The 26,179-nt window shown below is 37.0% G+C and overlaps 1 protein-coding gene across 1 annotated transcript; it reads right to left on the bottom strand.

Moving 5' to 3' along the window:
• Positions 1-254: 254 nt before the first annotated feature.
• LOC107717116 (carbohydrate sulfotransferase 15-like) lies at positions 255-26,051 on the bottom strand. Its single transcript, XM_016523779.1, has 8 exons — positions 25,974-26,051; positions 6,552-7,422; positions 5,133-5,472; positions 4,724-4,867; positions 3,921-4,077; positions 3,619-3,775; positions 1,698-1,845; positions 255-805 (listed from the first exon to the last, which is right to left on the bottom strand). The coding sequence occupies exons 2-8, from the start codon at positions 6,990-6,992 to the stop codon at positions 621-623; spliced, it is 1,572 nt and encodes a 523-aa protein (XP_016379265.1). The 5' UTR covers positions 6,993-7,422; positions 25,974-26,051; the 3' UTR covers positions 255-620.
• Positions 26,052-26,179: the final 128 nt, after the last annotated feature.

The following is a 26,179-nucleotide window of genomic DNA, read 5'->3' as shown; positions in this document are numbered from 1 at the left end:
GCCCTAGTACGGTCAGACGAACAGATTAAATCATTAAAAGTAGACTACAGTGACATCAGGTTTCATTCACTCAGTTCAGTGTCCAGGATGACTTTTGTTCTCTCTTTTTTCACAACCCTTTATATTGTCCTTTATATTATATGTCCATGTCTGACTTGCAGGCAACACTCTCACATTCTCAGAGCTAAACTCCAAAACATTGACATTTTTATATTATTTGTCGTTTTTTGAGTGTATATTAGTTTTTACTGCCATCTTTTCTGTTTCTGTATCCTTTCATTTTGTTGAAACACCTCGGCTTCCAGGTCCTTATAACAAAAACATTAAATAAATTGTTTATTAATTTCTCAGTGGTCATTGTGACCAAATACTCTCACAGTATCAAAGTGCAATAATGTACATGTCCAGCACCAAATAACCAACGAAAAAATAATAAAAATAAAGTCAGTGGTATCACTATATAATTGACTATAATTGAAAATATTTTCTTAAATTTGAATTCTGGCCAAAGGTGATACCAGCCACCCAGCATTGGCCTAACAAATTTAAATCTGAGTTTAATTTGTGTCACTTATATCTATTACAATAATACATGTCTGTTCATTCCCTCTTCCTCAGGGCTACGTCCACAAAAAGGCAGGGTCCCTTAGCACTTGGGCCAGGCGCTGGTTAAAAGGCTTGTAGAAACTCTGCAGGATCTCCTTGGTTATAGGCAGCATTGGGCCAAGATTTCGATTGGCTGGTCGTCTGGTGTTGGAGGCAGGGCTTTTTGTGATGTCTGCTTCCTTCTGCAGAGTAAGAGGTCCTGTAGAGTCGATGAAGCACAAACTTGGTCAGTGATATAACAGATTCTTGCACTTATTTGCACATGATGACAATTTTTTTCAAGAGTTAAGAGGTTAATCAAACAGACACATTATCTTAGCATGCAGGGGCATCATGCACTCATTATTTTTGTATGCATAAAAACCTGTCTGTTCACTTAATTAGCAGATATGGGTGTCATGCCATAACATATTTTTAATATGACTGAGTTTATATTTAATGTGAATTTAACATTGCAAGTTAGGCTACTAATCATAAGACTTTCATTGTACAGAAAGAGAGCAAAGAACATTTACTTTATCAAAAAACATTTTCACTGACAGTCTAGTTCAAGCACTCTCAAAAACCCCCATTAAAATCACTGAAGCTCAAATTGGCTAGAAACGGCCTTGTGTTTACACTATGAAAAGTAATATCTTACAGAGTCGTACACACATTTGCACTTTGTTTTTTTTGACGAGAGAATTCGCCAGAAAGAGGTATTCAGTGAGCGAGCGAAGAAAACACCGGCATTTTAGCAATGACTCATCTGAAAGCCTCTGATTGGTCATTGCATTCATAAGCTCAACAGCATTGTGTGTGATTGGTTAATGCGCAGTGCTGTATAAACGCGTCTGTATATGACTCAGCGCCAGCCAGCAAACACAGATTTGAATTTAGCAGCTGATGATATGACGCACTGAACGTTTTAAGCACTCCTGTGTGATTGTATTAAATATAGAAAATATTAATCGGCTATTTTTTTGTCTTTTGGAAGCTGCATTCGAAATCCACTTGGCTCAAAAATCCAAGAAAAATCCACGTGCCCCCTCACTTTGAATGGGCATGACGCCTCTGGTAGCATGTATGTGGAAGCATGAAAACTAACTTACCCAACTGTAGAAATTTAAAGACTCTTCGCATAGTGATTTTCCGGTTGGCAGCATGATCCTCGAGTCGTAGGATGAGTATCTGCTCTCTACTGAAAACACTCAGCCAGTCCAGCAGGTATATGACATATAGACCCACCTGAAGCCTCACCTACAAAAACAGAGAACCGCAGTGCCACCCTCTTTGTCATTCATGACAGACATTATTAAACAGACCAGTTGTGCTGGTCATTGACAAGCAACCTCATTCTAAAGAGATTCAGAAATAGACAATAGTATGTGCAGTACCCTGCATAGACCTAACACTGCATAGTATATAATATTTTTCTGGTATTTCTGATGAAATTTTGACAACTTGTTTTCAAATCTTTTTATTACCAGAAACTGGGAGGGTTGATATATTAAATTAAATCAATTATAATGCAAGACTCTCATTCTGTATGTTTAAAAAGGGGGGTTGGGATATGATTCTATATCTACAGTCTACATCTTGAATTTTTGTGATTTTATCATTTTAATTAAGTTGTATTTTATATATAAATAAATAATTTAAAAGGCCCCAGGAAGTGGTTCCCGATTCCCTGGTTGAGAAGCACAGAAGTAAGGATCTTAAATAATGCATTCATTTCATGTGTTCACCAACAGAGGGACCCAAAGGATCAATATAACATTTAGCAGTGTATCAATCCCTGATTTTTTTCAGTTTTATAACAGAATTGTATGCACTACTATATCATATGGTGATTATAGTTACAATATAATCTTTAAAAGTAGCTTCTGATGTAAACATCTGGTATAATATGTATTTAAAGTACTGTATTATAATACCAAGAAAACAGTTCATCTCCTTCGGAAGTTTAGTACAAATTATAAATAATTACACAATTAATTTTGACAAATTTTATTTATTTATTGATGTGTAAGATAACATTTGTACAACCATCTAAAATGTTAAAATGTCCACCACATTGTTCCCAGATAACTTTATACCAATAAATATTTACATTTATTGATTATATATTGATGTTTGGCTCCATTTTGAAGAGTATAGATAAAATCAGAGAATTATGGTATGCTAAATGGCATACAATGGTTCACAAAATGACATTTGATTTAATTATATTAAAATAGCAATTCTGCATTCTGTTACCTCAGTTCAAATTCAGTTCATTAAATCAAAATATAATAGACATCCTCAGTTCATTTCTGGATGGTGCACAAGCCTCTATTTGTATAATATTGCATCCAGTTTACCAGACTAAGCAGCAATGATTCAGCAATCCAGACTTTTTCTGGTTCATCAACCAGCTTAAACAGCTTCAAAGCCATAAATCAAACATTCATGACGTTAATCCCCAGATCAGTGCAGCAAAACAATGTATACTTCACAACACATTTAGATTTCTCTAAAATTGCCTTAATTTCAGCTTCAACAGCTTTCTCCAGAGGTGAAGATCATCTACTGGCTGCACAGCTTTGGGGAACAGCCAGAACAGCTCATACTCTGGTGGGTATATCTTATCTACGCGGCTGCACCTGGTGGCTGAACCAATTACATCATATCAGTCTGAACAAAATCTGACTCTGACTCATACCAGCCGCCTTTGGTGCCCGTCCCTAATCAGAATTACCAACTGAGATGCTTTGGTGAGACATATCCATCTATCGTTCAGAAGATCTGATAACATTTTAATGAATTGAAAGAATCGTTTTTGCAACTTGACAGCACTTGTTCCCCATTGACTTTCAATGCATCATTACTAGATCACCTAACATCTGTTTTTAAATCACACGGGTTCGGAATGACATGAGTTTTGAGTAAATGATCATGGAATTTTCTTTTTTGGGTGTACTTTCCCTTTAAGATAGCAACAGCAAATTAAATATTCACATTTGATATGATCATGATTCATACTGCACTCACAGGCATCAGGTTGTTGAGGGTGGTATTGTAAATGCAGGAACGGATGGACCTCTCAGCTAAGCAGCCCTCAAACAGGTGCAACGACTCTGATACTCGCTCATGAAAATCCTCCACAGATTTATTAGCCATGCCAAAGTACAGATAGTCTGAGTAAAGCCTGCTCTCTCACACGCAAATACACACACATACACAGTACAAACACAATAAGAGGTAAGAGGACAATCTAAAAAGCATCTCTCACATGATATCCGAACCATAATAATAAATCATCATTATATCTTATTTGAAAAGTGGAGTAGTACCTCTCTACTGGGTCTCTGAGCATCACAATGAATCTGACATCTGGTTGGACAGCATGAATGAAGTCTTGGACCAGAAAAGGAGGTTCCACATCCGTTCCGTTGTTGTAGAAATGAACCCAAGCATTATTGTCCCACATTGTGGATGCACTCGCCTCACCTGTCAATCATAAAATGTGTATAAGATTATTAGTAAAAGTTTACAATCCTGCTTGATCCTAACCCATTTCATATTTTATTTGAAGACAGGCTTAATCTGATGAATGATATTAGTGATTATTTATGGCTGGGTTGTTTTGTTTTTTATTTAGTTGATTTAATTTCTTCAAATTAAGTAGGCCTCAGTAGACAAAGACAGACCTTGACCATAGCATCTGGCACATCTAATTAGAAAGTCTAGACGATGTGTATTTAATTTGAGCTCTTTCATCATCATCATCATCATCATAAAAAAAACACAATACCTTCACGAAGGGTTTCCCAGACTGGGGTTCGAGAGGGAACTGCAGGGGGGTCTTGAGTTTATGAAAAGCTAATAATAATATCATAAAATAGTATAATTACAATAAATGTAAAATAATTTTTCATTTTAATTTTGTTTGCTCCTTACTATTAACTGATGTCAGAGAACTGTGAAAATGCGAATGTGTTAAATTATTGAAATATTAACTTAACTTGAATTTATAAAATCTCAGGGGGTATTTCAAATAAATATTTTAGGTCAAAGAGGTTTGGCTGACAAAACACAACACTTGAGAAACTACACCTAAAATATGATTGAAACTCAAAAAAAACAAAAACATTACCGATTATGATGTTGACTTTTTTGTGGCTTTTGGAGGAGTTGCTTGTCAAATGATCTTGAATGTGATTGGCTGCTTGGTCAAAAAGGTCCAGGTAGTCATTCAGTGGATAGGGGTTATGAAAACTGTTACTCAGCCTGATGATACCTTAAACCAGGGGAAAACAAAGTACAATTATTTCAGTTGTAAAATACCTTGCAACCAGAATTGCATGGCAGCTGTTCTGTAGCTGTAAAATTCGTGTAATAAACTGAATGTGATAAAACTCAGTGATCTGTCTAACATTAAGCAGATGCCCTGCATTACAAGAAAATGGGAGTGATGAACATTTTGCCGACTTTCAAAAGAAGATCATCGAGCATCATGAATTCACATTTTAAACCCTGTGATTTATCTCTTACGCGAAACTCACCAAATCTCTTTCGTGTCCACCAGTGTGGTTCCTTCATTGTGGTGAAATGGACCTCTGGATGTAGCCGTAACCGGTCGAAGAGATCTGTGGTGCCACACTTGGGCTGGCCGATGATGTAAAAGAAGGGCAGACAGCGCAGGCGATACAGTCTACCTGCATGCTGATGCAGGTGAGCCGGAAACGCTCTGCGCAGGTAGTCGTATATTGCTTGGAAGCGCTTTGAATAAAGAGCATACAGGTTTTTCCCATATGGATCAGCGGTGATATTCCCAAAGAATTCTTCATACCAACAGGGGTTCTTGAGATGGGGAAGAAATTTGCGAGGAATTGCAGAGAATATCTGTGGACGAGAAAGACCAGAAGGCTTATACTAACTAACTAAGACTTGACAGAGCGTAGCTTGTAGTATGTACATCATTTATGTACAAAGTTTGGGGTCAGTAAGATTTATTATTTATTCATTTTAGAAATTAATACTTTTATTTAGCAAGGATGCATAAAATTTATTAAAAGTGACAAAGGTTTATAATATTTCAAAATATGTATATTTTAAATAAATGCTGAACTTTCTATTCATTAAAGAATCCTGAAAAATGTATCCTGGTTTCCACAAAAATATTAAGCAGCACAACTATAACTGTAATAATAAATACAGTAACAGAATGATTTCTGAAGGATCATGTGACACTGAAGACTGAAATAATTGCTACTAAAAAAAATCATCTTTGCCAATACAGGAATAAAATATATTTTAAAATATATAAAAATGGAAACCAGTTATTTGAAATTGTAATAAAATTTCCACAATATTACTGTTTTAATTTTGATCAAATAAATGCAGGTGTGGTGAGCATACTGCAAAATTTCTTTCATTTAAAAATCTTGCCCACCCAAACTTTTGAAAGTAGAGTATGTGCTTCTTTGTATTTATTTTGTATTAACGTTTTGAACCAGGCTGAATGAACACTTCATTTTTGACAATGCCTTTACCTGTTGAATAGTTTTTGTAATTGTTGAATTGTAAATTCCATTATAATTTCCTGTCATTCCAGTTCAACTCATGAATCGAAAGGGAGAAAATTCTTCAATTATGAATTTTGCACAACCCTGGTGAGTATAATTACTGACATATCCTTTATGTCAATTATTTTAGCCATCCATTTTTATAAAAAAAAAAAAATTTATATGGCACTATCACCAATATTGAAGTTCTGATCAATCTATTCTGTAAAACACAATAAACACAGCGACTAATGTAATGACTAATGAAATGTAATTCTACACTATAATCTACATAATCTTAATCTTAAAATTCACAGAAACAATCAAATATGCCATTTTTTTATTTATATTATTTTATAATTGTAAAAAAACTAAATATATTTTGCATCTTTAACAATATAATTCAAATCCACATACGTTTGGCTCTTTTTCTCTCGCTTCTCTCAGGTCAGGGACTCTTCTGTGACTGAAATCCACTTTGGCCACAATGCTCCTCACCACCTCTCTTACAACTGTGTAGTCTGTAGCGAAGGACAGATTAAGGGGCAGCTGTGCCGGATGAGACTCTACGGTAAGGTGATACGGTGATGGCGTTAAATAGAGCCCTTTCTGGTCCCTCATCAAGAAGTAGGATGCCATGATGAGAACGGTGACCATAAGTCCGAAAAGGAAGCTTAAGATTTTGATTTTCCGTACAGACCCAAGTGTCCACAGGCCCCATGCTTGATGTTGTGCTCTGTTGTTGTTGACAGTCAATACACTCGTCCACCTGCTGCTGGGGTGTAAAAATGCTGGCTTGTTTTTGGAGTACTCCAATTTTTCATCCAGGCCATTGAGAAACCCATGCCTGTGGTCCATTTTTGTGTGTTACGTTAGTTGTGTTTTCTTCACATATGAAGTGAATCCCATCGATGTGAGTTATAGTACGTGGTCTTCATCATACTGCTCACATGAAATTGACCATAACCCAAAAGAGCCGCGTTTTGCCAATAAAATCAACATCTTTCATGCAGCAGATGCCGTGTGGCTTCAGGTCATTGTTTATGATGGGATGTTTGTGGGCAGGAAGACAGACAGTGGAATGAGTGGGCTGGCCGCCCGGGGCTTCCCGCACGCGTGGCGAGGGGCAAGACGTGTGGGAGACAATTAGAGCACTCCTTCAATTTAGCTGCCACAAATGACACAGCGGCAGCGGGGTTGACAGCGCACCAGCACAAACACAGTGCAGATCTGGTTGTCAAGGTCACAAACGCCCCAACAGCAGCTTAGATAACAGAAAGGTATATTCCTGCAAGACAAAAAAAGATCAATAAACCGTAAATACTCAAAGACGGTTCATTGATTTGAGTCTAGGAGGCAGTGGATGGTGTAGTGCTCAGTTTCTGTCTCTCACACATGCCAATAACTCTGTGATGGGGTTTGGATAAGCATCAGAGAAAGGATGGCAGGAAGATCACACAGGCCACAGACTGTGTGGCATATGGTGTGTGGGGTATGTATATGTGTTTGTGTGTTGTGTGTGTTTTGGAGAATTTAGGGCGTAATCCATTCAGACATGATAGCCTCAGGACATGCCTAATTAAGAACACAGTAGACCAGCTGCAAGCTAATAGATACATTTTTTATTTGACAACCTCCACTCCTTCTTTCTCTCTCTCTCTGCCCTAATCTCTCTTTGTCTTTCTTACTTACTGTTTTTTGTTGTTCTTGGAAATTATACATATGTTGCCAGATTAAAACTTTAATATTAAAGCAGAAATCAGAGCAAAGATCAGTGATCAAAACAACTGACGTGGAAATGGAAATGTAGGGAGGTTTTAGGGGGACTAATTAAGGCCTGAACACGTCAAAGGAAGTCAAAAGCAAAAGTCTGGATGTCTTAAAAGTATCTTTTTCTTTAGACATACAAGTATACACTATTTAAACCTTTCAAAAGTTTGGGGTCGGTAAAATTTTTAATGTTTTGAAAGAAGTCTCTTATGCTGCTAGAGCTGCATTTATTTGATCAAACATATTGTCAAAAATGTAATATTGTGAAATATTATTGCAATTTAATATATATATATATATATATATATTATTATTATTTTATTTTAGTACATATTTTAAAATGTAATTTATTCCTGTGACCGCAGAGCTGAATTTTCAGCAGCCGTTATTCCAGTCTTAAGTGTCACATGATTTGGTGCTCAGGAAACTTTTATTTTAAAAATAAGTATAGTTTTTGTTAAAAACACATTTTTGTGGAAACTGATATTTGTTTTTCTCAAATTATTATTTAATGAATAAAAAATTCAAAAGAACAGGATTTATCTGAAACTGACTTTTTCTTTACCGTCACTTTTGGTCAGTTTAATGCATCCTTGCTGAATAAAGCATTAATTTCATTCTTTCAAAAAAGAATCAATTGTGCATCTAGGGTTTATCAAATGATTCAGTAGCCACAAAAGTGTTTTAAACGTTATGGTAAATAGACAGAAATTCCATTCACCTGAGGAAGTAAACATAGCAATAGCAAGCCACTTAATTATTGGATGAAACATTGATAAAATATAAAAATATTTAGTGAATAATCAGAATAATGAAAACTGCATGTAAACTGGAGTAAAGAGGTTTGCTTGTGTCATGTAAACATCTTACTGCGATTAAGTCTCTGATTATTGAAAATTATTTTATAAATTGTATTGATAACTTCATTATTGGTTTACATATCACAAATATATCAAATTGATTGGTCTAAAAATAATAATAATAAAAAAAAATATATATATATCAAGCTAAATATATTTTTTTTTTCTTTTTTTTTTTTTTTTTCTGTATCCAGTGGACATTCTGGTTTGGATGTGTTCGGTAAAACTAATGGCTTCCTTCTTGATAAATATATGAAAGTGAATGTTCAGGGCCAGTATGTTCTAATTTTTTATTTTCCTTTTAATTGTGTGTTTATATTAAACTCAAGGACGCTTCCTACCCATCTCTTCCTATAAATGTCATGAATCAGGTTGGGAAACAAAACACAAAAATTAACAACAAAGCATTTCTCCTCAATGTACACCTAACAAATCGTTATTGCTGAATGTGCAGGGTTGGAAATTCTATAGCAGGGCTTTTGAAAACCTAAAAAAATCCATTTGTTTTGTCTTGTTTTGCTTTCTTCCTTTTATTTGGGCAAATTAAAGGGCCTGTAGGATCCTCTGGTGGAGGGCTTTCATCATCATTTTTTCAAACAGTTCAGGGCTGTTATTTACCGCCTAATTGTGGTTAAATTTACCTTGGGGAGATCATTAACAGAAATGTGACTCTACCGAAGACCACACAGACCACAGAAATCCATGCTGAACTAATAAATAGATGTGGGGCTCATAAATTCTGAGGTTCCTATTTGTGCAGGGAAATAAATGATTTGTATAACGCTCAGAGAGAGAGTGAGAGACAGAGAAATAGGGAGAGATTAATGAAAGAAAAAGAGAGGGAAGGTAGTCAAAGGAGGACATGTGTGTTCCCATGGAGATGAAGGCAGGTGTCATTGGTCTGTGTTGCTATGGAAAATAGACTCTGGGAGTGTTTGTATTTGTACGCTGACCTTAAATGACATTCCAGTGATAGACTGTGCGTCTGACTCACGTTGATTAGCAATAAGTGAGGTCTCGCTATCTGTGTCGAAAATAAGAGTTTGAGGTAAACCATAGCAATGAGGACCTCCATTGCTGTCAGCGTGGGTGTCTATTTTAAGCATGAGCGTTAAATTTCTGATGACTTTAGCATGGAGTTGGGCTGACGTGTGCTGTCACTTTAAATATATTTCAGAATAACAAACCCAGCTCTAAGTGTGGGGAGGTGAGGCATCTGTAAGCGTGTTTTCATTACAGATCTGACTGAAGTAGAGGAGGAGTCCGGGACAGCGAGCGGATGTGTTAGTTGTTGAAATGAGCACTCACTGCGGGAATGCCACAGCAGTCCACAGCTCAATGATTCATTACTAAGAAGCTCCATCATTATACCTGTCAATCAAAATGACACGTGAGGAGCTCTACAAAGGACCTGCCTATTGATGCTTCTGATGTTGTTAATTCAAAGCTGGCACAAACTCCTTACAGGTTAAAGGGATGAAAATTTTGTCATAATTTACACTAATCAGTTTAAGTTTGTAATTTCTGTGCAATCAGTGTCACCAAACATGATTTTAAAAATAATGACTTAAGTTTAGACTATTTAAAGGCATAGTTCAATCAAAAATGGAAATCCTGTCATCATTTACTCACTCTCATGACATTCCAAACCTGTATGACGTACTTTCTATTGCAGAACACAAACAATATTGTCCATACAAGTAAATGGGGTCCAAACAGCATTGGATTCCACTGACTTTCATTGGATGGACAATGATCACTTAAAACAAATTTTCAATTTGATCAATTTTCATTTGTTTTCACTATATCATTGTTATTTTTAGTTTAGTTGTAGTATTCTAGTTTCAGTTTATTAAATTTTTTAAAATATAAAAATTCATTTTAAAGCCATAAGTATGTACTTTTGTTTTACTATTTTTACAGTTCTGTTTTTATTTTTATTTCAGTTAGCAAAAATGTTTTTCTTTAGTTCTCAATTTGAGTATTCATTAACAATGTTAAAGGGGTCATATGATGCGATTTCAATTTTTCCTTTCTCTTTGGAGTGTTACAAGCTCTTGGTGCATAAAGAAGATCTGTAAAGTTGCAAAGACTAAAGTCTCAAATCCAAAGAGATATTCTTTATAAAAGTTAAGAGTCAACCACGCCTACCTAAAACGGCTCGTTCTAACACGCCCCCACATGTCTCACGATGTGGGAAGATTTGCATAACGCCACCCAAATCTGTCTGTCTGTCTATCTATCTATCTATCTATCTATCCATCTATCTGTCTATCTATCTCTCTATCGATCGATAGATAGATAGATAGATAGTGTAAGAAATTATAGTCTGCCTCGACCAAACTTCCACTCCAAGTAAACTATTCTCCTTTCTCTACAAAGAGCTTAATTATCATAGAGATAATTCTTTCCGATCTCAATAATATGTAAATAGTATCTCCTGAACGTTACTTCATCACCTATAGCGTGGGAGCGGCAGTAGGCCATCAAGAACCATCTGCTGACCAAAAGGGTACTTTAATATAATTGCTAGGGATTCTAGATAATCCTATCACCTTAACATTTGGTTGTTTCCACCTGAAAGACTACCAAAGATGTGGGAACGGAAGGCTATCACTTTCATTGTTATCCGCAATTTACATTTAAGACGAAACTTCATTTACATGTCTAGCGGGAAGATGAACGTAATAGAGTATAAAATGAGTGAGCGTAGGATGCTCGGGGTTCATTCTGACTCCGGTGAATCCGAAGTGCTGCCTGTACTTTGTCACTGCTATTCTGTAATAAAAGTTATTCTTCATCAAGATCTTCGACGTCTTCACTTTTTCTTACAATAGATAGATAGATAGATATAATTAACACAGTGAAGACTAATTAATTTACACAATGTATGTAGCGCTTCTTATTTATTTTAGTTTTTTTGTCCTATTGCTTGCAATTAGTTTCTTATCCTTATTTCATCACTGACTGTTTATTTATCTTCAGTGAGCTCGAGGTTGTTGTTTTTTGTCTCTTTTTAGGCTTGTATTAGTTTGATATTGACATTGGTGATAAGGATTATGAAAATTCTATGGTATCAAAGATTTTAATATCATAAAAACCTTTTTAAAAGAAAAAAATAACTACATCGTGGTATATATCGTTATCGTGATATAAAATTAGTCATATCGTGATATAAGATTTTGGTCATATCGCCCACCCCTACTCTCCCATCTTCCATTGGTCAGACAAATGAATAGTCCCGCCCCAAACTCAAACCACTGACTGAGACATTGTTGCTATGTAAGGTTGGTCGATGGAAAACGCAAAAATACACTTGAAGGACTGTTTGATGTCAGGATCCTTTGCTGTTCCTTTATGAGAGTGCTGCAGAACATCTTTCACATACATCTCTCTATACCACCTCCCTCATCCATTTCCAGAGTCATATAAAGAGGGTGGCAGGGCTGTCAGGACCACTGCCTCCGAGCACAGTGGCTGCTCTGTCTGTGCCAGCCAGTGCCATGACTAATGGATCAGAGTATGCAGGAATGGATTTAGGTGGATGGAAGGGAATGCCAAGGATTTGGGGGGTAAAGCAGTAAGTTAGAGCCCACAATATACCACAGAGAGAAACACACACAGAAATATATGTCTGTCTCTCTGTCTGTCTGTCGATCTAAATATGCACTCTTCGTTTTATATGTGGGTGAATCTGTTTGTGAAATTACAATCCAGCTCTCCAGCTCAAAGAAGACACAGAAAGCAAAACGCTCGCTATCATCTCTTTCCGAGTTAATCTAAATTCTCCTCTAATACACACAAGCTCAAACACACACACATATAGACTAACAAGTACACATTCCATTTGTGCAGTGTCAATAGAGGGAAAACATGCAGCGATAACATCTATTCCACAGTCAGTACAAGTGAGAGGAAATGAACGAATGCAGCAGCCAATAGAGATGGATAATGAAGCTCGGTGGAGCCGAGTCTGAAATGGCATCAGTCAGTTATATTAGTATACACTTATTACATCAAACTGAATAATCTTTGCTGAATGCACTTGGTTATTTATTCATTGAAGTCACCTATTCAAAGTGTTGGGACAGTATCACATCTCTTTTTTTTTACTCTCACTCATTTTCATTCATCTTTTCCCTAATCAGTTTTTTCCCAAACTCTGATTAGGAAAGGAGAAACAGGCTTAGTTAGCTGTTTGGTTAGCTGTATGTGTTTACACACGATGATTGTTAATGCTTTAAAGCTGTGCTGAAATACCAACATAGATCCAAAAATGCTCAACAAAACATTTTGACAACTACAGTACATAGCAACATTCAGAGGTCAAAATGCCTTTATTTTGCTTTTTTTATTTAATAAATTTAATTAGCATAACAATCTGAGCAAAAAGTTGGTATGAAAAATTAACATGAATATCTTAGTATTTGGTTTGCCTGTAATTTATTTAGCTTGTAGAAATACTTTGTCAGAACAGTTGCAAAAATAATTAATTTTTGGGTGAACTATCCCTTTAAGCCCTTTAGAGAATAGCAAAACCTTCTAAATAATAATTTAAAGTCTGGGACATGTATTATATGTTGCATGTCTTCAATATTAATGCATTGTTTTTTTTTCAGTTTTCTTGTTTCCTGACTGTGCTGATTAAATGTCCTGCAAATGAAATTGAAAAGAAAACAAATGACATTATGATTGAAGGCTCTGGGTGCAAGGATGTGATGTGACGTCTGACAAACACAACCTAGAAAAAGCCTTGAGAATGACAGTTCAATTAATACAGTCACTCTATGAAAAACCTCAGACGCTCTAGTTCCCTCCCCAACACTAGACAGCATATGAAAATGTCTCTCCCTGAAGAGAATGGTAAAATAGACAAAAGATATATAAATTAAGTTCACCCTTAAGGACAGAGACAGTGTGCCCTATCTTGTTCCAAACCTAGCACAAAAGAAGCTACTGTGAAAAATTTTTTTTGTTTGCCCATATAGTGAAGCCACTGTATGGATAAAAACAGTTGAAACAGTATTATTCAAAATATCCTCATATGTATTTTGTTTTGGGGTGAACTATCGCTATCAATGCACTAGAATGTTAGCAAAAACTGGTTCTGTGCGCACCACACCATCTATCACTGTAGTGCTAGAAAACATTTGACAAGTTTGATTAAACAAGGCTGATTGGTCAGTAGGAAGTACTGTATGGAATCTGGAAAGACAAATTAGGACATACATTGTAGTTTTCTTTATTCTTATAGTTATAGTGTGCTGAATATAATGCATTCCATTCAGCAATGATTTTTTTTCTGCTGAATGTAATTATTAATAAAACAATTGCATACCAGAATCTCAAAAGAAATGAATTTGCAATCAAGCAGTATACACCTATGTGTTCTCTGTTCTCAACATCTCTGTGACAGCAGCCAGTGTATAACCCAAATCAGATTAACCCCTTAGCATTCCTGTAAATTTAGCCTAAAATGCCTAATAAATGCATACCCAAATTAAATTGCATGCTGTACTTGAACCATTTGGAGTATGCATTGTTTTGGTCTCTTTTGAAAGGTGACACTTTAAGGTTTGTTCCTAAACAGAATAAACCTCAGAATCACTGTAAGTCTTACTGGTATTGAGTAATAGAACTTTGAACACACTGAAAAAGGAAAAAAAAAACATTCAGCTATTATCTGGAAAGCACAATGGCGGTCTGACAAAGACACTGATTATACCTGCTGTGTTGATTGTATCTTAAAAAGGTTTGCAACATTCGAATCACAAGAATCTCAGCTGTCCAAAGAGATGAGACATGTTTAGGTTTTTTTTTTTTTTGGTTTTTTTTTAGTTGTTGTATGTCACGAAGTTAACACAAAGTTAAAACATGCAGTGTACTGTGGGCGGTACAGTGGAACACTAACAGGTTAATGCCTGCTGTTCAATCGTATTAATTTTCACACTCAGTTTCCGAAATTACTTTCAGGCTTGACAGATCACTTTGCGGGTGCAATGTAATCTATTTGCATTGACACTCCCCTTTATTGAGCACTTTTATGGAGACACACCCCAAATTACATCTTCAATCAAAGTCCACAATAACTGACAAGATATCCTATTTTGTGTGGACAATTTTAAGTTTGCATGCAAAACTTTACTAAATCAATGGCTAAATTATTATTTTTGTCGCTACAAACCATGTGACACTAAATTATAACACTGTGCACTTGGTATTTAGTATTGCAGCAGGTCAGTAAAGCCTGAACTTTTCTCATTAAAATGCTACTTGCATTTCCCTAAGCTGATAAATACAAGGGCATAAATAATATGGCAGTTATTATTAGTGACATCTTGTGTAATTTGGAACCCATCTGGCAGACAGATGTGCTTATGGGTGATGTTATGTGAACTCTTGCTGAAGTAGGCCTTTCTCAATGCCCCTTTATTCCCCCCTCTGATACTCCAGCATGCATATATATGACGACAGGCTCATGTTCAGTTTGGCAGATTTGTTTTGCAGCTTGAAGAAGATGTTTGTGTCTCAGCTCTTGAAACATGAGGCATGTGGTTTGCTGTTGATTTCAGACTGTCAGCGCGTTGATGGAAGGCTTTATTGTGTTATGCTGCGCAGCGTGTGTAGCACCAGAGCAAGGAAGCTGAGGAGAGCTGTTTATGTAATCCACGCTGAAAAGAGCAGTTGCGCAGAAGAAAAGAAGTGTAATTAAACAACAGAGATGAGAGAAGAGCAGTTCCCTCAGGTGCTTCATTCGGCAGCCTATGTGAATAAACACTTCTCGGTTATGAAGGAAAGAAAGAGATTGAACCATCTTTATTAAGATGATTGCAACCTGATACAATGGTATATTTCACATTCTCATTCAAATATAATTAAATCAAAATTTTTTAAATAAAATATATATATATTTTTTTTTTTTAAATAACTATTATAATTTATTATTTTATTTAGTTTTATTTTATAAAAATGTTTTACTTTTTTATATGTTTATTTTATTTATTTATTTTAAATTTTTTTAAGTTTTTAACTTCGCTATAATTAACAGCTCTGTGGTCATGTGTTCAACTGTTGTATTTCCTGACAATGCAATGTTGAAACACTATTGTGTGCTTGATGGGAAACTCAGGACACCTCTTCCTAGACCTTTTACTGTATGTCCCAGATATGCACACAGTACAACAATAGATCCAAGTTCCTCTTGCCAGTTAATCAATAACCTGTTCTTTGTTACCATCCCAATTCACAATTCACAAGGATAATATGTAGCAAATGTCAGCAGTGCAGTTGTGCATAAAAATGTGAAGTCACGCCGATTCTATACCTTCAGATAACAGCCACTTGAATTTATCTCATAAATAAACGATGTCCTGGACTGGATTCTTAATTAAATCTGCTACCTGGGACTTAAGATATAAAGAGTTGAGATACAAATTGAAAACAGAGGGATGGGAGATTCATTATAGAGCATCCATTGTGTGAATGAACCTACGTGAGCTACAAATAACTCTAAGAATCTTTTCTCATTTGCTTTATTTTTTCTCTCTCTCATCCTCTTCTTTTATGTTTCTCCACCCCCGAATGCAGGTTATGGAAGGAAGCTTTCCTTTTCCTTAAAAACAAGGTTTTACCTATCACAATATATTCTTGTTTTTTCCTTCTCTTTGTTGTGTTTTTATTGATCTCTTTGTATTTTAGTTTATATGTAGTTTAGTCAGAACTTCACTCTTTTTCAAACCTTTTATTTGCCAAAGAACGTCTCAGTTACGTATGGTACCCCTCGTTCCCTGATGGAGGGAACAGAGACATTGTGTCGAAGTTCAGACGCTAGGGGTCGCACTTAGGAGCCCAGGCACCTCTGACATCATTGAGAAAAGGCCAATGAAATTGGCAAGCAAAATTGGTATAGCTGGTCACGCCCCGGACATTCGGGTATAAATAGGCCAGCATGGCATTTGCTCACTCGTTTTATTCTGAGGAGTCGAGAAGCATCTCAACCCACTCAGAAGCAGTTCAGAGTTGTTTCATATGGGACACAACGTCTCCATTCCCTCCATCAGGCAACGAAGGTTATCATACACAACAGAGACATTCCCTTTCAGTCGGTCACTTCGACGTTGTGTCGAAGTTCCAACACTAAGGGTTCCTATACTAAACGTCACAGCTGCTGAACTGCGTTTCGAGTCTGTGGGGGCACAGATGTTGACAAGCCCAGTGTGCCATGACCAAATGCAACTCACCTCCTTGTAACCTTCCAATGTCCAGACTTATGATCTCACTCTCCAACATCCGGGAGAGCCGCCATATAAGTCAGAGGTCACCTCCACTCATTCTGACAAAAACAAGAATAAATAGCAGTTGAAAATTCCTGGTTGTAATGTGGGGAAGCGTTCATTTTCTCAAGTGGGAAAAGATCACTACAGAGACCACATCCTACCCAAAGGGGAGGTAACATGTGGAGATACATCCTATGGACTCACTAAAAGGGAGTACTACATAGGGAAGGTTTTGTGTTGTGGTCTCCGCATAAGGGGAGAACTACCAAGTGCAGAAACAAGTGACAGATTGACTGTCTGTCTAGGGGAAACACTGAATCCTATTCAGAACACTAATCCATTATGAGAGTTCACTCGAAGGATACTCGTAATGGATTCTTATAGTGAGTTCCTCCGCCAAACTCAGCTACACAAGGGAGTGCTTGAATGATGGAAGGGTAGTCCAGGGTTCATAAGAAGGAACTGAACTGGACTCAATAAGTGCACATTATCACCTCAGAGAGGGGAAGGCACTTAATGCAAGCTCTACACCCTACCAACCACCTGAGTGTTGTAATGAGCTAGTGCTCAAAACTCTGGATGAAACTGGTTCCATTTGCAGAATGTAGAATTTGGCAAATGCATTAGGTGTAGCCCAACCTGCAGCTCTACAAATGTCCACTAATGAGGCTTCATTTGCTAACGCTGGCGAATCAGCAACACCCCTGGCATGGTAAGCCTCTGGACTGATAGGCCATAAAGATTGCATCCACAATCCAGTGGGATATCCTTTGTTTAAGGACAGCATTCCCCTTCTGCTGACCTCCAAAGCATACAAAGAGCTGTTCAGACAGCCTGAAACTCTGTGTGTGTTCCAAATAGATGCGTAGGGCTTGCACCGGCCACAACAGAGACAGGTCAGGGTCTCCCTCCTGCGGGGGGATGGCTCGCAAGGTTACCACCTGATCTCTAAAAGGAGTGGTGGTAACCTTGGGCACATATCCCGGCCGGGGTCTCAGGACAACGTGAGAGTCTGTCGGCCCGAATTCTAGGCATGATTTGTTAATGGAGAGAGAAGTGAGCACAGTCAGGAAGGCCATCTTCATAGAGAGGGCACTAAGTCCAACTGACTAAAGGGGCTCAAACTAATCTTTCTGTAAAGTCCTGAAGGACCACTGAGAGATCCCAAGAGGGGATGAGGCACGGCCTTGGAGGATTCAACCTCCGGGCGCCTCCTAGGAATATGATAACCAGAGAGTGCTTCCCCACTGATCTGGATCTCCCCACCGATCACACATCTCCGAGGATCCTTCCTATGGGAAGAACACCAATTCATGAAAATGTGCCATTTCAGGTTGTATAGCCACCTCGCAGAGGGGGCCCTAGCCTGCGTAATGATATGCACCACTGCGGGTGAAAGACCTCGGAGTTCCTCCAGGTCACATCCAGGGACAAAACACAGAGGTTCTAGAGATCTGGACGCGGGTGCCAGGTTGTGCCCTTCCCCTGGGAGAGAAGGTCCCTCCTCAGGGGTATCTCCCAGGGAGGAGCCGATACCAACAGCACAAGCTCTGAGAACCAAGTCTTGTTGGGCCAATAATGTGGCACAAACAAGATTTGTTCCATGTCCTCCTTGACTTTGCACAGCGTCCATGCAACAAGGCTCACTGGAGGAAATGCATATTCACGTAGGCCTGGGCCAGCTGTGTGCCAGTGTGTCCGTGCTGAGGGGGCCTCGGTTAGGGAAACCACAGTGGGCAATGAGTGGCTTCTAATGAGGCCAACAGATCTATCTGTGCCTGACCTTATTGACTCCAAAACAACTGGACCGGCTGGAGGTGAAGCCTCCACTTGCCTCGAAGCATGACCTGCCGTGAGAGTGAGACTGCTACATGATTGAGGTCGCCAGGGATGAGTGTGGCACGCAGATACCTGAATCTCTGCTGGCTCCACAGTAAGAGATGTTGGGCGAGGTGTGTTCCTCGGCGCCATGCCCATCTCAGGATTCGGGTATGAACCCCGTGCTGAAGCGGTCTCATATGCATCAGTCCCAACAGCATAAGCCATATGTTCCAGTTGTCTCTGAAAGTATTTGAGATGGACTGCTAGAGTGCCATAAATCCAACGACGAGGAGATTAAGAGGTGAATGAACCAAAGAACAGAATGATTGAGCAAATGCCACGCTGGCCTATTTATACACAGATGTCTGGGGCATGGCCCGCTATGCAAATTTTTCTCGCCAATTTCATTGGCCTTTTCTCAATGATGTCTGGGGTGTCTGGGCTCCCAAGTTCGACCCCTAGTGACGGAACTTCGACACAACGCCGAAGTGACCGACTGAAAGGGAACTCTAAATAGAATGTTTTCCTTGCAAGAGATTTCTTTGCTAAAATATAAAGGCAGCTATATATTTTCATGTACAGTGTGAGATCCCATTAATATTATAAAGACATGTTGTTATTTAAATAATTTGCAAATTAAATAATATTTTTTTTCAAAAGACACTATTAATATATAATCTGAATTTTTTTACACAAACAAAAAAAAAAAATATATATATATATATATATATACATCCATTATTTGATTAATTTATTTCACAAAACTATAGACAATTTTGTTTTGATTTTGTTGTATTATTATTGTTTTTTGTGTTTATTCTTTTTTATCACAATTCTGAGAAATTATGAGACAATTGTGAGATATAAATCTTGATCCCCCCGCCCCCACAATTCTGAATTTACATCTCACAATTCCATTTCTTGGTTTCTGCTATAGACTAAAAAAATAAAAAAGGTAATTGCATGTTTATATCTCACAATTCCAACTTTTCTTTTCAGAATTGCGAGTTATAAACATGCCGTAATTCTGACTTTCTTTCTCAAAATTGCATGTTTTTATCTTGCAATTCTAACTATATATATCTCACAATAAAATGTTTATATTTTTTATTGCATGGCAGAAACAAGCTTCCATAATTAAAAAGTTTAACCCCAGCTGGAAAACCCTTGCATTAAATGAACACAATAGTGAATCAGATCTTTCACAGTGAAGTGTAACGTAATTAAAAATGTAAAAATAAGTTAGATAAACCTGTATGTATGTAAATGACTTCTAACATAATCTGTTTTCCGGTCGCTCTGTGCTTGGCAGAAATGTGCTTGAATATGAAAGACATTAAAATGTAATTTGCAGCAATCACAAATTAGGATTGTGGTAACAATTTTAGAAAACAAACTCGACAGACAGCACACTTTGTTCTCCCCTTTCTCAGTAGACCATGCTATTCTGAACCCAAACAATGCAGCCTCTTTGACCAGAGAATGCCATCAGCCTCATCCTATCTTGGGATAGTGGCTGGCTAATGTTCCATGCATCATTAAAGAGGGCAGCAGACCAACAGATGACCAGAAGAGAGAAGGGGGAGAAGTGAACTCTCTCAGAGGCCGTCCTCCCTCCATTGATACTGCTGCACAATGTTTATGTTTCTGCTCCAAATAGACATGAAAGACTGAGTGCAGAACTGAGCCTCAGGGGGCCTGACGCCTCAAGTAAAATCATATTAGGATTTAATCTGATCTAATTCTGTGCCTGTTGATAATACCTATTCACTGCAGAGAGCAGGTGCTATAAATACCCTTTATTGGGGGAAGGGGGGCATTGGGAAGGCCAATGTCTCCCTGTTTGTGGTTTGCATAGTCTTGCATAGCCAAATCTCCAAATATATATATCTGTGTGTGTGTGTGTGTGTGTGTGTGTAAATATGTGTAAATTCATGATCACAATATAACAAAGAGTGAAAAATTTAAGGGGGTCTGAATACTTTCCGTACCCACTGTATGTTACTTGACTTGCCAGTGTTTGTTTTATCCCCAAAAGCACTTGCTGAATCCAGTAACTTGTAAACATATCTTGGACTGAGTAAAAGCTGCACAAAACCATCCAATCACATAGCAGCTTGCCAGATTGTGAAAGTACATTTCAGTTTTGTGTCCAATATGCATCAGACGGTCAGTGAGAGGACTGTGGGCGGTCTGTGGGTGTGCCGTCTGTGGCTGTGACTATGTTTAGGATAACAAGAGCATAGAAATGCAGAGACAAACTGCAAAATTGAGTTCTCTCTTTGCTTGGAATGAAATGAAGATGGGAGTTTAAGCTACTGAGCCAAGACACTAGAATATGCATAAATTATATATATACTTCCTTCAGATTTAATCTTATACAGTAGCTATAGAGTGATACAGCCAGGAAGTACATTACAGCAACTCTCTAAAGTTCATTTTTTACAGTCAGTACGTTCATTTTTTACATAAAGTAAGCATAAATCAGACTTGGCTTATGTAAGCACATAATATAAAAAACATTATTTCTGGAACAGACTGTGCGTAAGAGTAAATGTGTGTTTATATTTTCAAAAAGTAAAGCAACGTAACCCTAGAGGTGCCCTGCATGATGAATCATCCTAGTGGAATTGGCCATCATCCTGAAATTCACTCTGTCTCTCCCTAGTACTCTGTTTCTTTACCCTTCTTTGGCAAGAATCCATATAATCAACGTTTTTAAGAAGTTTTGAAGCATTCAGTTAGTTTAAAACCCAAATTAAGCAATTAGGCGATAAACAGGAAGCAAGTATTGCATGGAGTAAGTAGCACGTCCATTATAGTTAATGTCACAAGGTCACTTAAGAGTTACCAGAAATATTTTTTGACTGAACTCACCAGACAATTAACACAAGCTCACTATAGCTCACTGAGGCTGGCAGACACATCTCCCTATTTGGCGGTTTCAGACAGGCTTACACCATTAAGACTGGCTAACACAAGACAAGAGATTAATACCACTCAAAACGACACCATTAGGACTAGCAAAAAGCACTCATGCAACTTAATGCTGCATAGAAATGACTCTACAATGGCACTCACTGTCTTCTGTACTTGTAGGATATGCTGTTAGCATGTCTGAAATACACAACATGGCTTGAGGCAACGTCAGTTTATATTCCCACGGATGGCCAAATAAATCATTGACTTGGCGATAACAACTGGTGAAGTTTGGAGTAAAATATTTTAGGGAAGCATCTTCGTCATTGCTGAGTTTACTCGTTTACACGAGTCCTGCAAGCCAATGAATGATTCAAGTTTGAGAGTTTAAGGTCAAGTTTGTTATTTGGATGAAGTGAGTGCATGAACTCCACAGGATGGAGGTTTCCACATGATTTGAACGCTGTCATTTTTAAATGAATATATTTTAGTGTTTTATTCTTCATATATTTGCTTATTTTTTATTTATATATGTACATAAAAAAAACATATGTTTATTTACTATACACACTACCGTTCAAAAAGTTTGGGGTCGGTGAGATTTTTTATGTTTTTGAAAGAAGTTTTACTGTATCAAAAATACAGTAAAAACTGTAATATTGTGAAATATTATTACAGTTTGAAATAACTATTTTAATATGTTATAAAATGTAATTTATTCCTGTGATGGCAAAGCTAAATTTTTAGCAGTCATTACTCCAGTCTTCATTGTCACATGATACTTTAGAAATCATTCTAATATACTGACATTAATAAACATTTATAATTATTGAAAGCAATTGTACTTCTTTTTTTTTTTTTTAAACCATGACACATTTTTTGATAAATAGAATGTTCAAAAGAACAGCATTTATTTGAAATAGCTAGAAATATTTTGTAATATTATGACTTTACTGCCACTTTTGATCAATTTATGTCCTTGCTGAATGAAACTATTAATTTCTTTAAAAAAAAAAAACTTACTGTCCCCAAACTTTTGAATTGTAGTGTAAATATAAATACATACATATATTCTCATTTATAAGGGTTTTGAACTGTTTGGAAATTTGCAATTTTGACTCAAAACGTTATAGTTCTTGAGATATCCAGCCCTTGTGACTACTAGCCCTGTTCTCTCTCTTGTAAAATTAAAGTTACGTTACTTCATTTAACTACTTTCAAAGTTTTTAAAATATATCTCTTTCTATCTTGCACAGACCACACAATATTAAAAATTCAAAGCTGTGTAATATCTGATTTGCTGGGGTATGAAATTGCAAAAAGAGAGAATGGAGAGCCTTTATAGAGCATAAATCGTGCGAGTGAACAGATGACATGAACCATAAATAACTGAATTCTTTCTCATTCGCTTTTTTCCCACTTTCATCCTCTTTTATTTTCCTCAAAAGTTATGGGAGGCAGCTTTCATTTTCTAGACGAAAAAAAAGAGGGGGTTTGCCAGGGGCTGGGCACAGACAATCCACACACACATAGGTAGACATAAATACAAACACACACAAGCACAAACACAGCTCCATGTCAGAAGCCAAAGGGCATCTGTCTACCTGTCAGGCCAGGTTTTGTGACTCTCAGAAGAAACGAAATGTTAATAAAGGCCTTGAGCCCTATAGTGTGAGGTCTGAGAGACCCTGCTGACTCCCATGCTGAGTTTCATCTCACTGCTGAAAGCAATATGAACACTATATGAAAAGCCCCCATAATACGAAATGTGCTATTATGGCTTTCCAGAAGAAATTGCATATTTTTATGTAAAGTTATGATGATGAAAATGATCGTGTTTCTGTTGTTTTGTCTCATCGCAGGCCAAGCGAAACATTAAAAAAATTGGCCAATGACCATGACATAAAGTCTGACATGTAATAAGAAAATTACATTGGGAGTCTTTTGATATGACAGTTAAAATAGAAAATAATGCAAAGTGAATGGATGCAATATAACATATAGTAGGAAACACTATTTGCTTTATGGTATAAAAACAGAATTGTTCATTTGTAACAAAAACAAAGTAGCAAATGTTGTTGTAACCTACTACAATGCCAATGAAAAGTATGAAGGTAAGTGCTAAAATGTTTATTTTTCTTGACACAAGTGCAGTATTTTGTGGTAAAATATGATTGATTTCATAAGAAACACAAACTAGACCTTTCATACTATAAATCTTATAAGCCATGTGAAACGGAAATATGTGTCTGTCTGTGTGTGTGTTTGTCTGAGTGTGTGTATATGTATGTTTGTTAGACTATGGGTGTACTCAGCACTGAGTTATATATTCTGCAGCTGTTAAGATCTGAGCCTGGTGAATGTCTTTCTATAAGGAAGAGACTCTCCAGCCATCCAATACACACTCCTTGTGCCATCAATTACTAATACATCACAGCCTTGTAGCTGTGACACTCCAGTGTGCAGTGGCCATGACAAACGTGAAAGCACTCAATGGCAATTTCCTAAGGTAACAGAGCAACATATCTACTACAAAAATAACAATCAATCCGGCAAGTTGAATTCTCAAAATTATCCCTAAACTTCACTTTAAATTGCTCTGAATTCACTGCTGGTTAGAATTAACCAGCTACAGCCTGATAAACAGGTGCTTCACGGTACAGCATGGATTTCAACATGTTTCAACATGGATTTCGTAGGACAACATTCCTAGCAGTCTCTTTCCCTCACCTTAAACCACGTTCCTAAAATCATAGTCAGGGGTGGAGCTTAATGGATTGTGGAAAGTTGGAAACCCTGAGTTAGGTGCAAGCTCTGGAAATTGGATACAGCCTATGTCATTTGGAAAATGGCCTGAAATTTGTCATGACATATTTATTTATTTGGCAAAAGCAATTTGTCCATGTAAAATAACATTTTATATTCCATAATATATTCTCTTTATACATGGGTAAATCACATTAAACGATGTGTGATTAATTATAGAAACACAAGTGTGTTTAGTGTGCTGAACTGTAGGTACCAAAATAGTTCAAGAGCAATAGTCAACCCTTCCAAAAATTTTCCATGGAAACCCTAGCATTCACAATAGTGGTAACTTGGTGCTAGCCATCAAAAAAAAAACATATTAAACAAAATGAAATTATTCAAGAGAGTTTTCTGGGCCATTTGATGCTGTCACAAAATGTTTGCTCTCTTTATTCATATTCATTGATTTGATTAAGATATTCAAAGATTAAAACCTGTTTATGTGAGGACAATATTTCTTTTTTAAAACAAAATTAACCCCTTCAGTTACAAATGTTATAAAAAATTAATTTGGAGAAAGATGTTTAAAATAAATGAATGTTAGTTATGGAGATCAGTTACATTTTTATCTAAGGCTTAGAAGCCTGTGATAAATGATGTCTGGCAGATTGGCATATGGACTACTAAAATTGACCAAATGTCTTTTTTTTCTTCTTCACAGACTGTGAAAATGGTTAATATGAATCATATCTCATGAATTTACACAGGCTTTTTAATCAAAATAATCATACTGTTAAAATATCTGTTGAGTGTTGTTAGTTTGCCTCCCTCACAAAATATGGTAGGCTATTTTAACACTTAACCAACCAACCCCTCAACTTGAAATGGGTTGGTATAAATGCACAACATAACTTTGGTCATTAATTAACAAAAGTTAAGAGCCGAAATATTTTGTGACATGAATTGATATGTTGTTTGCAAGGACTTATCATTATGTTTGTTTCACAAGAGATATTCAGCAAAGAGTGAGTATCGTACCAACCGACCCCGGTCTCCTTTGATTTATGCTTTTACAGTAACAATAAATGCAACTATGGTTATTTTGGCGTAAACTGTGGTTACCATGGTAAATGTTTGTAAGGGTAATAATGCCATTGAACTTACCTTAGAGAATCTTCTGTCACAGCAGCATCCCATCGATCGGAATGAAACATTGTGCGTGTGAAAATCCTGATGAGAGCCGCTATTTATGAAGCGCTAATCAATGCACTAGTTTTAGAAATCATATTTTTGACGCTTTAACATCCCAGTCAGTGTCAGGCGGAGCGTATATAAAACCCCTCTCTGTCATCTAATGTTTGGGTACATCCATTAGCCTGATTCAGTGTAAACCCTCGAACATTCTTATCAAAAATACCTTCATATTACTCGCGTAGAAAACTTACCTTGACAACTTGTCCAGTTTTAATATTCCAATGGACGTTTGCGTTTGGCATTTGATAACGGTAAGGACCGCGATACAGAGAACTTTCTGAGCGACTGAGTTGATGAAAGCCTTTCTGTCTCTATTCAAGCACAACTGTCTCTATTCAAGCACAACGTCTCTCTCTCTCTCTATTCAAGCACAACTGTCTCTATTCAAGCACAACGT

The sequence above is a fragment of the Sinocyclocheilus rhinocerous genome, unplaced genomic scaffold, assembly GCF_001515625.1.
Source record: "Sinocyclocheilus rhinocerous isolate Xijiao unplaced genomic scaffold, SAMN03320098_v1.1 scaffold119, whole genome shotgun sequence".
Lineage (NCBI taxonomy): Eukaryota > Metazoa > Chordata > Actinopteri > Cypriniformes > Cyprinidae > Sinocyclocheilus > Sinocyclocheilus rhinocerous.
The sequence above is the reverse complement of the archived record's forward strand: the minus strand, read 5'-3'. Positions and strand labels throughout refer to the sequence as shown.

What these genes read in the sequence shown, in the direction of transcription:
- LOC107717116 (XM_016523779.1), bottom strand. Translation starts at nt 6,992, where the DNA reads ATGGACCACAGGCATGGGTTTCTCAATGGCCTGGATGAAAAATTGGAG. An exon ending in CGAGAGAAAAAGAGCCAAAC is followed by an intron (nt 5,473 to 6,551) that starts GTATGTGGATTT and finishes TCTCGTCCACAG; the next exon opens with ATATTCTCTGCAATTCCTCG. An exon ending in AAAAGTCAACATCATAATCG is followed by an intron (nt 4,078 to 4,723) that starts GTAATGTTTTTG and finishes TATGATTGACAG; the next exon opens with GTGAGGCGAGTGCATCCACA.